The sequence below is a fragment of the Taudactylus pleione genome, unplaced genomic scaffold (assembly GCF_031769625.1).
Source record: "Taudactylus pleione unplaced genomic scaffold, aTauple2 ptg000520l, whole genome shotgun sequence".
In the NCBI taxonomy this organism is placed as follows: Eukaryota; Metazoa; Chordata; class Amphibia; order Anura; family Myobatrachidae; genus Taudactylus; species Taudactylus pleione.
In genome coordinates, this window is record NW_028284922.1 from 11567110 (window position 1) to 11581626 (window position 14517).

Here is a 14517-nt window from a genome sequence, read left to right on the forward strand (position 1 = left end):
TACATACCAGCAGGTTTTTTCCTCCTCCATGTTTCTGTCATGGTCATTTTTTTTTTTAGGGATCCAGCAAGTAGCCTGGGTTTGCGCACAGGTAATAATTAAGGGATATTGTGGACACATTTGCCCCCAGAAAGCATAAACAGGGCAGACTCTGAGATAGCTAGGCTGTGTCACAGGAAACACTCCTAGGGGGGATCCCATCACCTTGTCACCGTGATGCCATCCTCAGATTGTTGACATATTCACTATACCAAAATATGAAATATCACCGTGTAAAATGTCGACATTCCCAGAAAGCTGACGATTAGGTTTACATGCCGCCGGGAGGGTTAGGATTAGGCACTGGGGGGAGGTTAGGGTTAGGCACTAGGGGTAGGGATTACAGTTAGGGATAGCCAGAAAATACCCAAACCATTGCTCCTTTAGATGTCTGGGCCGGAAATGACTGCCAGAAGCCGGGAAGCAGTCGTCAGGTACCAGGTCAGTGACCGCTGTTCCCGACTGCTGCATGGGGGCTAATTATTACCCTTGCTCAACCCAGGGATGCTATGTTGGCACGCAATCATATCGAGATGTCCTCCATGTAGACATGATAAATGTCAACATGGCCACAGTCGACATACTAAGAACATCGACATTTCAACCATGTTGACATAAATGCCGACCTAACATACTGCACCCCTTCTGGGGTTGTGTGCCCAGGTCACTCTTCATCAGTAGTCACTGCCGCATTTGTTTGTCTGGATTATACCTGCATCTGCTTCTACCACTGTCATTTTCTCTCCCAGCTATTTGTACCTGCACTTGCATTGGAAGTTTCTGTGCATTGCATAGAGTGAGGGGTGGCCCACACAGGACTCTAAATGTTTTAAAAAAAGACAATATATATGTATGTAAGAATAGGAGGAGATCGCTTCCAGATTCATTGTGACCTGGAGCTGAAGATGAGCGTGCACATGCCTGGTATTGCAGTTGTTTTGGGGTCAAATACCCAATGCATGATATCATATCGCATACTGTGTGGCTGGGTTTAGTTTTTGTTCATGATTTTAAAAGACATAGGCCCATAATTAGATGCGAAAAGTTGGAAACTTTTCGCCTATTGTACTTACCGCCGCATTTGCCCGTTTGAGACGCGAATTTGCGGCATGCGTGTCCCCGCGATTCACCATATTCAATTGCAGAACAGGCGAAAACGGGGAATCAATCTGTACCCCAAAATAAGATGCACGGACACTGGAAATCATTACAGATGTGTACTATTAGCCCTAATAAAAGTACTTTGTGTCCTTAATTTGTGTTAAAAGCTTTCTAGAAGCATATTTGTAAAAGTGATAAATGATAGAAAACAGTATTTTTTTGGGAAAATAGTCCAGTCAAATTTGGGGTACTTGAAAAATGGGTGCTAGCATATATTTGTGTCTCTAAAGTGTACTTTAAAAAAAAAAAAAGTGACAATTTCACCTGCTGCATACACCTGCAATCCTAAAAACACCTCCCCCATCCATACAGACCCCCAAGAAACCTATTTTGCTACTTTTTATCCTTGTCCCCCCACTTTTTTCATTTTTGCCCCAAAAATGAAATTTTTTTGGGGGTGTTCTAAGGTATTTTTTTTATTTGTCCTTTAGGACGTGTCCAGAGGGTTCTGAATCATTTCCCCACATTTGCACCCCAAAAATAGAGATTTTGCTCTTTTTTCCGACTGCCATTCAGTGGAGAAACTTTTCCGCCTGTTTCAGTGCATTGAGTTTACGCTTAGGCGAATTGGTCCCGGAATTGAATTCGGAGATAACACGCAAACATGCCAAAAGTGGCAATAGGCAAAACTTTTTCGGCTTTTCCCGTCTAATTGAATACGGCCATAAATCTGAGCTATAAATATTGACACTGATGCTTTTCCAATAAACCAGAAACGATTTACATTAAAAGGGGACTAGAAAACATTTAAATGAATGAAATGATGTTATCATAGGCATTATAGATAGGCTTTACTTTTACATTGCTTTCTAATGTTCCAGTTCATGGTGACTTCTCCTGTTCTGTTCCTAATTGAGGTCATGCATTTCCATAATTGGTTGCTTTTGTGCTTTCTCTCCTACTCCTCAGGAAAGGCATAACCAAGAGGCATTGTCCTATCAGCTCCTGTTTGAAGGTATGTATTTTTGTTTTTATTTCACCGGAATTTTCCATATTTTTTTTTATTAGGAATAGTATGAGAATGTATTTTGTTTACTAAAGGGCAAATACTACCTTTTTAGATAATGTTTTTATCTATGACCCACTGCACCCCCTGATCAGCAGAACAGTGGGGTAAAAAGATCTGGCAGTTACTCAGTGGTCTCAACGTGAAGTGTAAACCATACACCAACCTTGCCCCCCAGTATGCATGATATATATGCCAGTATGCATGATACAGTATACCAAACAATGCATGATAATTGTATCTACCCACCAGGCTACAGACTGTAAATCCAAACCTGATCGAAGCAAACAGTACATTATCTTATATAACGTAGGATATTCATATATGCCACTACTCCTAAAACCTTGTATTTTGCTCTCAATTTTGTATATAAATTGGCAATATGCACTCTTATTGCTTAACATAATCTCCATGTATGCCCTTCGGACAACTGTATCTCCCAATATAGTTGTATCTCCAATAGCAGTGGTTCTCAAACTTTTTTCTGCCAAGACACACTGAATAGTGAGATCCACATACGTAATACAATAGTTTAAAGATATAAATGTAAATGAATCTTATTGCACCCAAAGCACACACTCTCATTGGTTCTTTACACCCCTGCCCCACCCAGTTCTCTTTAAACATTGTAGTTTACTTACATTAGGACTCCTTAACACTTAATTTCCTCTTAGTCCTCCATCCTTCGGAGTCCTGCAGCTTTTTGCACCCATCTCATCTCTGTGCCAGAGGGCGTCATGCTGAGACATCGGCACTGCTGCGGCTGCCTGCTTGCTCCCTGCTACTCGCTGATGCTGCAGGAATCCAGGATGGGATTTTGTTTTGACAAGCCCGCGCAGTATCCAGTGGAGCAGGGGGACAGCGTTAAGGCACACTCTCCTACACCTGTTCTGCTGACTGACTGAAGCGCACCCTATGGGACCTGACCATTTTGTATTTCTGGGGGGGTTTTGTAACCCACTGTCATTGTGCGTGCCACACCGTTTGAGAAGCGCTGCTCTATAGCTTGTGTGTCTCTTGCATGAACATCTTTGAAGCCAACAAAATGGTCTGTAATCTTTATAAACCTTTTTTTGCTACAGACAGCTCACCAAATGACAATGCCATCCTGGATGATGATCTTCAGACACAAGAGACAGGATTGATTGGGAATAAATATGATCTATCTCAGGGAAAAACAGACATGTTTCCATTCATGGACCAGTGGAACACAAGAACAAAGAAAGTGTCACTACGGCAGATCATGTCAGAAGAAATGGCATTACAGGCCCATGAAGATATGGTATGGACAGCTCTGCAATTATAAAATACAATGGAGTGTTGAGCATGCCATTAAGGTCTCCTAATAGAAAATTTAACAGGAAATGTTATTGATGATGTATGCAAACTTTAATTTCTCATAAACATAACATATAATCAGTGCAGTGTAGGCAACTGCAGGCGTTTCCAGAGAGACAAAAGGGGGCAGATTGAATGACATGCCAGCTGCTGCCAAGATATTGTGCTGTGCACATTACCCCAATTAGGGTTGCTGATTTCTGTTGGCTCCTCCTAGCATAGATGTGGCGAGAGATACTTCCCATAAAGCTGTTCTGACAGCAGCTTGTAGGTATAGAATCTCCCCCTAGGAGTTACTCATTCGTGGGAGTGATCATGTTAATTCAGGGATAGGGAACCTCCTGCTCGGGGGCCCTCGGAATCATTTGGTCTGGCCCTCTGTGCTTTTTTTTTGCTAGCCTCATCTGGTCAGCAAGGTGCCTAGAATGGCACACTGCAGGCAGAATCTATGTACTGCCCTTACAGCACCCCGGAGCATCCTCAGGATGCTCCGGGCATTGCTGTAATTACCGGTGATTGTGGCCAATCACTGTTTTTATATATATATATATATATCTATATCTATATCTATATATATATATATATATATATATATATATATATATATATATATATATATATAAAACTGGATGTCTAACCTTAAATTTCCACTACATCCGTTACTTTGCCATAGACTTGTACCAATCAGTGAAAATGTGGTCTTACATTGGAGTTCTGTCTAAAAACTTCACAGTGCTGCCCTACCATGCTGTAGTAAGGACGATATATCTGATTACATGAGCTTGTGTTACCAGTCAGCAAAAAATCAGGATTTCATATTAGGTATTCATGCACCACCAGCAATATTTGAATGAAATGTGTCTTCCCTACTGCAGAAGAAGTCGGTACCAAGGAAAAACTGCGCCGTAAAACTGAAGGAGAAACAACTCTTGGAATTGTTCCCTCATGTTGAACAAAACCTACTTATGGATGTCTTCAAAGAAAACAAGTAAGGAAAGCATTTACTTGTAAATTATTGTCCTTCAGATTACACGGCCGACTTATAAAGGTGGGTACACACTGCAAAGATATATCTGCTGATCTAGTGATCTGCAGATATATCAGTAGATGATGGTCGTTCATATACACTGAACAGCAATCATCTTCCAGGCAGCCATGAGGTCCCGCTGGCTGGGGGTCTCACGCCACGACCTCCTCCCCCCCGTGGCTGCCACTGCATGTGTATGAGCTATCGGCTGATCGCCCGTACACATTTGCGTCCATCAGCTGTGCAGCACAGCCGATGCTATATGTCTGTGAACGACACAGTTCACAGACATATCGCTGGTACACACTGGCCAACGGGCACCAGATATATTGGCCGATCAATTGATCGGCCAATTTATCTGTCAGTGTGTACCCAGCTAAAGTGTCTTGTAACTTCTGACACCAGACACATAATACAATGGGAGTGTATGGGTTGTTTATTCCAGGGGACATCCGGATCATGCCACTCTGTGCTTTCCCACTGTCTTTTAGGCTTAAGATGGGTACACACACACAGACAGATATATTGGCAGATATATTGGCATACTGACAGATAATTGATCGACCAATATATCTGCTGCCCGTCAGCCAGTGTGTACTAGCGATATATCCGTGAACTGCGTCGTTCACAGACATATCGCATTGGCTGTGCTGCACAACCGATGGACGGCAACCATGGGAAGGGAGGCGGGACAGCCCCCGCCCACCGGATCCCGCCCCGTGGGCGCAGGGACCGGGGGCACAAGCAGATGATGGCCGTAGTGTGTATGAACGACCATCATCTGCAGATATATCTGTCAGGCGTGTACCCACCATAACACACGCCCCCTTCAGAGACATAATGGAGTAGAGTTACTGTTTAACCTTTGATTCACAGCTATTCTTTAGAGGAGACTGAGCAGTTCCTGAGTTATCTTCTGGAGGCTGACCCTGTGCAGAACGTTGTGGCTCAAGGGATGAAACAAGCAGTGTCTCCAGCAACTGATAGAAATAAGGAAAAGGTACATACAAAGCTTATTTAAAAAAATAAAATTTTATTACGCTTGAATTGCTTTGTTTTTTATTTTATTTTTTATTAATTTGCTGCAACAAATGAATCTTTGTGCTTTTGCTATATGTTATGGAGGTTGGCGTGTTGGCTGCCTTGGTTTTTCTTTTTTACTTGATAAATGGGTCAGGTTCATCACCAGAAACCAGAGCAGCATGACATTTAAGGCAAAACATTAATGGGAAAAAGGTGTTCACAGAATGCACAAAAGGAAACTACATTGCTCTCTTGCCTTTACAGTTTTCTGATTTTTGTAATGGAGTTTAACATTTTTAATAATATAATTTATAGGTTGGATAAATGTATAATTATATCAAGTTGTTACTGCGAAATTTCCGTTATTAGACAGTTTACGTGATTGTATTTTTTTTTATTGTTTAATTTTATTTTTTTTTCTATTTATTTTTTTTCATTTGTGTTACCTGAAGAGAGTGAAAGCAGAAAAAGGAATTCTTAGCGTGCGGTGCTTCCAGAATATGGAATATCCAGCTTATGATGACTTCAGGGCAGAAGCTTTTCTCTATCACCAGAAGCAACAGGAGAGCTACAGGAAAGCCGTAGAAGCTCACACCCGGGGCATGAAGCAGGTGGCAGCTTATTATGCACAGCAGGTTTGTCATTTACTTACAGAATACACCAGTCTAGGTACCCTACAGAAAACACTCAGATACGCATTGCACGTTTGGGCTATTTGTACCTCTACCATCATGGAGGCATTGAAGTGTTTCTCTCTGCTCGCTGTCTGTCCTGCATTAGGGCTATCTGTATGGGCAGAAGATGAAAGAAGAAAATCACAGAGCAGCTGTTCAAATCTTTGAAAGGGCCAATGAGTATCTGCTGCCGGAAAATATATTAGATTTACATGGGCTCCATGTGGATGAGGCTATGAAGCACTTCCGCAAGGTGCTGCAAGACAAGACAGAAGGTATGTACTGAAAGCAAGGAACAGCACTGCTTGATTATTACTAGAAAACTTGGCAAATCCAGCAAAAGAGGCAAGATCCTTTACTAAGCCAACAGGAGCTCGGGCACATACCCCTAACTGATTAGATTTTTTCCTACGCCATAGGGGTGATTTATCAAAGCTTGGAGAATGAGAAAGGGGTGTATGTACTAAGCCTGGGAGAGAGAGAAAGTGGATATAGATAAAGTACCGACCAATCAGCTCCTAACTGTCAGTTTACAGGCTTTGTTTGCAAAATGACAGGAGCTGATTGGTTGGTACTTTTTTTTCCGTCCACTTTATTTTTCTCCAAGGCTTTAATACATAGACCCTGAAGTACCAACCAATCGACTCCTGTCATTTTTTTGAAACACAGTCTGTAAAATGACAGAAGCTGATTGATTGATACTTTACATTTCTAAAAGGTTTGGTTAATCTCCCCTTGTATTTCTTATCCTCATCACACTTGAACTTATTTGTCAGATGATCCTGTAACAATGTTTTTACACAAAGATGCTTTCAGATAAAGCAGGTTGTGCTATAAAAGTGACATTTCATAATAAGCCCCGAGTCTGCTACAGAGTCTCTTCTTCTTAGTCCCTTGATCACTTTGTTCATTACATTCTGATTGTTTCCGCATGCGGAAGACTGGATTTAAAGTAGAACTGAGGTTTAAGCAGAAGGCATCAAGCAGAGGACAAGCTGAGACCATCCATAATGTTAGAGCAAATGTAAAATGGGACTCTTGTCTCTGAATTACAACTAGAAATTATTTATTTTTTTATGTTCAAAGTGTGTCGCTGCACTTGAAAAAGTCCATTGATCTCTGTCAGAGAGCAATTGTGTAGTATACAGGTACGAGGGGTTTACACAAACAGTTACACCAGCTTTGTGCAGTATTTTTCCCATTCATGTCAATGACCCGTTCATTTCAGTGGGACTAGGTGCCACATCTAGAAACCCTTTTGAAAAGAAGTGATTATTGACATGAACGGGCATCCATAGCACTGGTAACTGTTACCTCGTCAACAGAGATTAACTTATTCTCTACTTGTGTGTGGTTAGACCCAGGAGTCCCTGGGAACTGCTGTCACCCAAAACTAATGGTAAGTGTGGCAAATTGCATGTGATTAGCTAGGCGGCTAGGGACACACCTGCTCATTGATTTCTTCTTTGATTTTTAAAGTGGAGCAGTTCTCATTGTTACAGTTTTTAACTCCCATGGAAATATTTCAATTAGCATTATTTTTACATGGTTTGCAAATCTGGATCATTGCCCTTTTGGAATAAAAAAGATCACATTGTTTGTTTGCAATACAGTAAAATTTTGTTTTCTATAATTTTTTTAATTAACTGCCTTAGCCCAAGTTACCGTGTTCGGTGTCACGACCATCCATGTCCTCCCAGTCGCATTCGGCATGCCTGTGACCTGCACTACTTCATGTGTACTTGGCGTTTACCCTGTGGGCAGTTCCTGCGGGAGGCAATCGGGAAGCCGACTGCCTAAATACCGGCAGCCGGCTTCCCGACTGTCTTATCCCGGCATGGGTGAAATGCCGGGCGTCTAGATATAGACGCCCGCATTTCCCCGACGCCAGGAGACCGGCGCCCGGCATCACGATCGTAGTGATGCCGGGCGCCGCGAGTGGACAGCCGCGGGGGGGGAGGGTTAGGTTTAGGGCTCCCGGGGGGGACTTAGGCTTAGGCACCCCCCCGGGAGGGTTAGGGTCAGGCTAGGGGGAGGGAGGGTTAGGGTTAGGCACCCCCCGGGGGGGACTTAGGGTTAGGCACCCCCCCAGGGGACTTAGGTTTAGGCAGTGGGGAAGGGGGTGGTTAGGGTTAGGCACTTGGGGGGGGAAGTTAGGGTTAGGCACCCCTAAGGAGGGTTAGGGAGGTTAGGTTAGTGGATACTTACCTATCCACGATCGGGATTTCCAGCGCTGTCGGGCTTCCGCTGCGTCGCACTCTGCTTCTGTCGGGCTGCCGACGGTATTTCATACCACTTCCGTTCCTGCAGTGGCGGAGCATGGGCGCGGCGATCTTATATTTTCTCACATGACTGAATCTGCCAACTGGATTCCAGCAGTCATGCTCACATGACCTGCTCAGCTAATAGACATAAGAGCGCCCTATTTAAACCCCTAGATTATTGCCAGAACAATACTCTTATCCCAGAGAACAGCATCCTGGCTGCAGTGGCATCCAGCTGTTGTTCCAGTTTATTGTACCTGCATTTATAAAGTGTATCTTTCTCAGTTACCAACTACCTGCATTTACAGAGTACAGTCTGCATTTACAAAGTGCGTTCTGCATCTGACTCAGTCTTAAATTACCTACACTCGCTATTGCATACTGCAGTGGACTCAATCTCCAGCTACCTGTGTTGCAAGTGCATGCTGCATCCTATTAGTCCGTATTCATCTCAAGCATCTAATATGTGGGCTGTTCTGCACTTTGCATCAATTCCAACAGGTGTCCCACTACACGCTGGTGCCCCACTACCTCAACATCCTACTCTCAGTAATGTGCAGCACTCAAGTATATACACCTCCTGCAGGCGGTCCCCAATATTACAGGCCCTTCACTGTTGTCACAGATACAGCCTAGCGTACTGCAGTTCTGAGAACAATATTATCAGGATACTGTATCTATCCTGCTTCCGGCCCTTATTCAGTATTTCCCTAAGACTGTATCCATATCTGTTCGTTCATCAGCAACCATACACATACTACTAGTATTGGTCTAGATGAGAAAGAGCTTATCAAGGCCTCAAGCTTCAACTATCCTCCTAACTATAAAGCTAACCACGAGGGTCCTAAGCCGAATCTACAAAACCCTAGTGTCATGACACTATGGGGGCGATTCAATTCAACGCGAATTGAATAGCGCCTGGAGCGAGCTCCTGGAGCTATTCAATTCAGTGCACTGTGTGGTCGGAGAATGTCGGTTATTGCGGTCATTGCACCTTAATAAGGGTGTTAAGGCGCGGTAACCAGCATTCTCTGACCAAAGTGCCGGGCGCGCGGCTGTTAGCGCCGCGCTATGCAGAAAAGCAGCCGCGCACCCGGCACTTTGGTCGGATTTCTCTTCGCATCCCCAGGGGGTGCAAGGAGAAATCCTTAGCGCGCCCAAACAGCGCGGTGTATTGAATAGCTTCGGGAGTCCCTCTCATCGCTATTCAATAGCGCGTTGAATTGAATCGCCCCCTATAGTTCTAGGGGGTTTATTACAATAATACGCATATTTTTGTAAATAAACTATGCTTATGTTTTATTACTTTTTTAACATAATGGAACAAGGCTTTAAGGACAACTTACCATTATACCCATTATTGTAGGATCCCTTGAGTAACCCACACCAGCGCTCCCAATATTACTCTAGGCTGGCTGGTCTTTAGAGGAGGTAGGCCAAATACTTGGCTTTATCCCTGCTTTAGTAGAAATGATGTAGCTGTATAGCAATATAATGCGCTATTTTTTTGTTCTAACAAAGAAATAATTAGTAAAGTGTGCTTTACAAAACTCTCATGTGTGGTAACCATAATGATTTCTTGTGTTAGAGTTTAAGCAAAATGGAGGCAAGCCATATCTTCTTGTGATCACGGGAAGAGGAAATCATAGCCAGGGAGGTGTACCGCGCATTAAACCAGCCATTACCGATTACCTCACAAATCATGACTACAGGTGAGTCTTATTACATGCCTGCCAAACTGGGAAGCACAGTATTACCCAGAGAGGCTACTTTGTGCATGAATAACCACCACACATTATATACCAAAGTATAAACCCCAGCTTTTATATTTATTCAAAATATTGAGATGTTTTCATCCCATGGAACTAAATGCAAGTAGAGCATGCCCCATTTCATGTAAATCAGTAGGTGACATGTCTTCTGAAGGCAAATAAGTCAGTAAAGCATTGCATGAACGTGTCTGCTGAGGGCAAATTGAAGGACAACTAAAAACTTCTCAAAAACTCTATTAGTAATTTTATTGATTTTCAAAGTGATGTCAACAAATCTAAAACAAACAAATCAGTACCCCAGCAAACACTTACTTAGTAAGGTGTATCACAAGGTTTGTCCAGAGAACTTATAGTACCAGCAGTGAACATGGTAATAGCAACTTGTAAGTCAGGTACCATAGGAGTCAGTAGTACTTGCAAAAATTGGGATTACAATTTACATAAAAGTAGGATACAATAAATCAACGCCGGGGAGGGCTATAAGGACCAAAACATCGAAAAGTATGGGAAGATGAAAACCTAACGAATGAAGTGAGCACACACAAACCCCCTGGACTGTAAGATCTTCCCCATTTTTAATTTGGGCTGTGCAATGCTTGCCCACTTATTGGCAGGGGAATGTGCAATCCCACATCCCCTTTTTTGAGCAAGTCTTTGCTGGACCCTTGCATTCCAATCCCTACAGCCGACCCATTTATGTTTGGAAGCTGTGCTTGCTGGAGATGGGGATATGTGTTTTGTGAGGAGAATTTCCTGATATGAAGCCTTGCACATCAGTGAGATGTTTTGGGACAGTGTGAATAATACGTTTTTGGTTAGTGTTTAGATATCCTTAAAAATGTTACATCTAATGGTGGTGCTATAGCAAATTTTGTCAGTGGACAAAATATCAGTGGATATATTTTTTAAGATATGTCTACCTACATTATCTATTGTTCTATAAACGGATGAATTGCATGTTGTTGCCTTCAATTTAGATTCCAAGAAAAGACAGCAGGTGTCCTTCGTGTCACGTTGAAATGATTCTGGATCAAGGTCAAGATTATTGTATATTAAAAAGAAAATAGTATTTACAATATTTTTTTGTAATTTACGGCTATGTTGTGTGGCTGCTTATGGTGAATGGATTATTAGAAAAAAGCTCTAAGCCAGGCATGGCCAACCAATAGGTCTCTCCAGCTGTTGTTAAACTACAAGTCCCAGCATACCCTCCCACGGATCACTTGGTATAATATGCTAGGATTTGTAGTTTCACAACACAACCAGAAAAAGTTATGGGGTATATATACTAAACAGCGGGTTTTCAAAGCAGCCAATTCTCTGCACTTTTGACTGCTGGATTTAAACCGGCAATATCAATCAATGCAAACTATTATTACTGTTGCCATTTTAAATTAAGCGGTCAAAGCCAGTGCCATTTAGTAAATATACCCCATGGTATTTTTACTGCCTGACAATGTTAGTTTTAATAGATGAGTTATTGTTTACCCAGCAAGCTTTTGTCGACATAGAAAGAGCTCATTATGTTATTACAGAGCTTATATGCTCCCCACTCCTTTTTCCTGTACAGTTACTTGAGTAGTGAATCTAGTGAGTGCCCGACCCTGCTGCATCTGCTCAGTTTTTTTAAACTAAAAAAAATGGTGCTGGTCGACGAAATGGACCTTACTGGCTGAACTGGTCATTACAAATTTTAATTTAATCTTTTATGTGTTTTTTGAGCTTTGAAGCAAATTGATCAACAAAATGTACTTTCAAATATCAACACTGGTTGAAATGTATCTTTGGTATTCACTGCCTCTCTGTAGATTTTGTTCTTCTCCAGGTCAATGTTTTGTAGTAAGGGTTATTAAGCAATAACAAACAAAGGTTTTTAGATATAGGTGATGTGTGTGTTTTAAATACAATGTTAAAATGTTATGCTATTTTCTTCTTGATTTGTATTACTGTACAACAGACATCAGTAATCTCCCACCCCCCACTCCAAAGTCGATCAGGTTTTAAATGAAAAATAAAAGCAAGATTACAGTTTTTAATCTGTCACCTATGAATAGAAATATGTGCACTATTTGATTTATAATTATTCGTTTACAGTGTTCCCCTTTACTAATTATGATTAATGAATCACTCTTTGATTTCCATGGTTAGTCTGTGACTGGAAAAGACTGATCCCTAGAACAAATGTCTAAATTTACTGGAAAAAAAAAGTTAAATTAAGTTTTGTTAGTTAATAGTAAAATGTATCCAGCATTTCAAAATGTTGTTTTGAGGAGTTCTCTGTAAAGTGTTCCTTTCAAATACACACGGAGTCACATTTTGTTATCTGAAATATTGTATGGACTGGGGACCAGTCACATCACTGAGCTACTTCCTAGCCATACTGTGGGTACTAGTTCCTAGTCATTTTAACATCTGTTGGTTTAAGACACAAAATAGTTATCTACCCTAGTGTTGTAGGTAACCAGTATTCCTAAATGACCTCAGTGGTAAAGAAATATCACACTACGAGAACCACTATTTGAGTTTTTTTCCAATTATTTCTATCTCCTAAATTTTAATACCATTATCCTTGTTTGTTTACTGTAAGGAAATATTGCATCTTACTTAAGCAGCACTGAATACCGCTACAGCGTTTCTTCCCCACTATATTGTTATTTTTAGCCTTTTAACACTGTTTTTTTTTTTTTTTTAAAAGTGAACATTGTTTTAAAATTCTTGGGTTCGGTTACACTTTTTCCATTGTGAGTAGAAAATATTGGAACACTGCTGCAACAATCAGCACCTTTCACCTGTACCCGGGCTTCAGAAGAGAGCGGAATATAGTCAAAAGTGGGAAAAGATTGAGCGTGTTGTAGCTTCTGCTTAGGTCCTTGTGTTGTGTGTACTGTGTATTCCACAGCAGCGTGTGCAAAACAGGACATACACGTCATCAAAGAGATCAGTGAGGTTGCTTTAAATGTTCCCTTTGCCTGCATGCAATGGAGACAGAAATTTTGTGGGCTGAACCCCTACTCATCCTGTCGCTTAGGGATCACCTTGATGACATCACTAGTTCCTGGTGAATTAGCAGGACACATTCTCAGGAAGATTGCTTTAGCACACAAAATGGCTGCCTCTGCTGTACGTAGGCAGTGGACAGAGTTTGACATGTCTTTGAAATTTATCTCTGATCAGAAAGAGTAACCACTTGGTGAGAGTTTTGTTTTACGTCTTTTTTCCATTTGCTTTTTGGGACGCTACTGAGGGCTTCATCAAGTATCTCTTTGGAAATTGGTCCTTAGCTCACACTTTATAACACAATAAAACTAAAATGACTTTTACCAATTTCTTGTGGCAGACAGAGTGAGATGATATATTTTTTTTCATCACCTTAAAGTAATCCGATGGATTTTGTAAATATAGATTTACATGGCAATTTGTATTGTTAGTACAAATTAACTGAAACACAACCTCAAACTCTGGTGCTTACTGCTGATTTTATATATGAGGTAAAAAATTCCAGTATTGAAATGTTTTGTGATATGAAACTGCATTACTTTTTTGTTTTAGTATTGTCAGGAGTTGGGTTGCCAATTTTCTGGCATGATGTTTTTATTTTTATTTAATGTACAGTTTTTGTATGGTCTTCTAATCTTTTCAAAAAGTACAGAAGATGATAAAAATACAAAAGCTAGCAACTCTGTTATTGTGTTCATTAAAAGGCAGAGATTAAGAATATTTTTGCTCCTACCATTGGTCACATGCCAAAAAATGCTTTAAACCTAGTGCTGTACCAGCCATACGTTGAATGTGTGGACCAGAGTATAAAATCAAAACAAATAGTTTTTTTGTATTTCTATTTTTACAGTTCTGTAAATTGTTTATTTTATGGTATGTAATACACTTCTTTTGTAATGTGGACAATTATTTTATTGATTTTTTTAAAATAATAAAAATAAAGTTAACTTTAATAAGCTGTTCATGTGTGTTTCTGTATAGTGTAATGCAGAGATTGACTAAAGGCCCGTACGCACTGGACGATGTGTTTACGGGGGTGATGTCGTCAGCGGCGGGCCCGGCGCAGGGGCGCAGGCATCGTTAAGTGCATCCACACTTACCGATGCCGGCAACGACGATCGCCAGCAGGTAAGGGAAAACGGGGCCATGCAGCATGGCATCGCTAACGATATCCCCAGATTGGCCTGCATGTACAGCCGACTGGGGATATAGTTAA

General features: G+C 41.3%; 1 protein-coding gene across 3 annotated transcripts in view; it reads left to right on the top strand.

The window, feature by feature from the left end:
- N4BP2 (NEDD4 binding protein 2) overlaps window positions 1-14248 on the top strand; it is a 56784-nt gene extending 42536 nt beyond the window's left edge. For all 3 annotated transcript variants that reach the window (XM_088450667.1, XM_088450668.1, XM_088450669.1), the window contains 8 exons: window positions 2110-2155; window positions 3289-3488; window positions 4420-4532; window positions 5448-5571; window positions 6047-6229; window positions 6375-6543; window positions 10121-10244; window positions 11282-14248. In XM_088450667.1, the coding sequence (XP_088306793.1) occupies window positions 2110-2155; window positions 3289-3488; window positions 4420-4532; window positions 5448-5571; window positions 6047-6229; window positions 6375-6543; window positions 10121-10244; window positions 11282-11327 (1005 nt within the window). In that variant the 3' untranslated portion in view covers window positions 11328-14248. The remainder of the gene's footprint in view (window positions 1-2109; window positions 2156-3288; window positions 3489-4419; window positions 4533-5447; window positions 5572-6046; window positions 6230-6374; window positions 6544-10120; window positions 10245-11281) is intronic.
- Window positions 14249-14517: the final 269 nt, after the last annotated feature.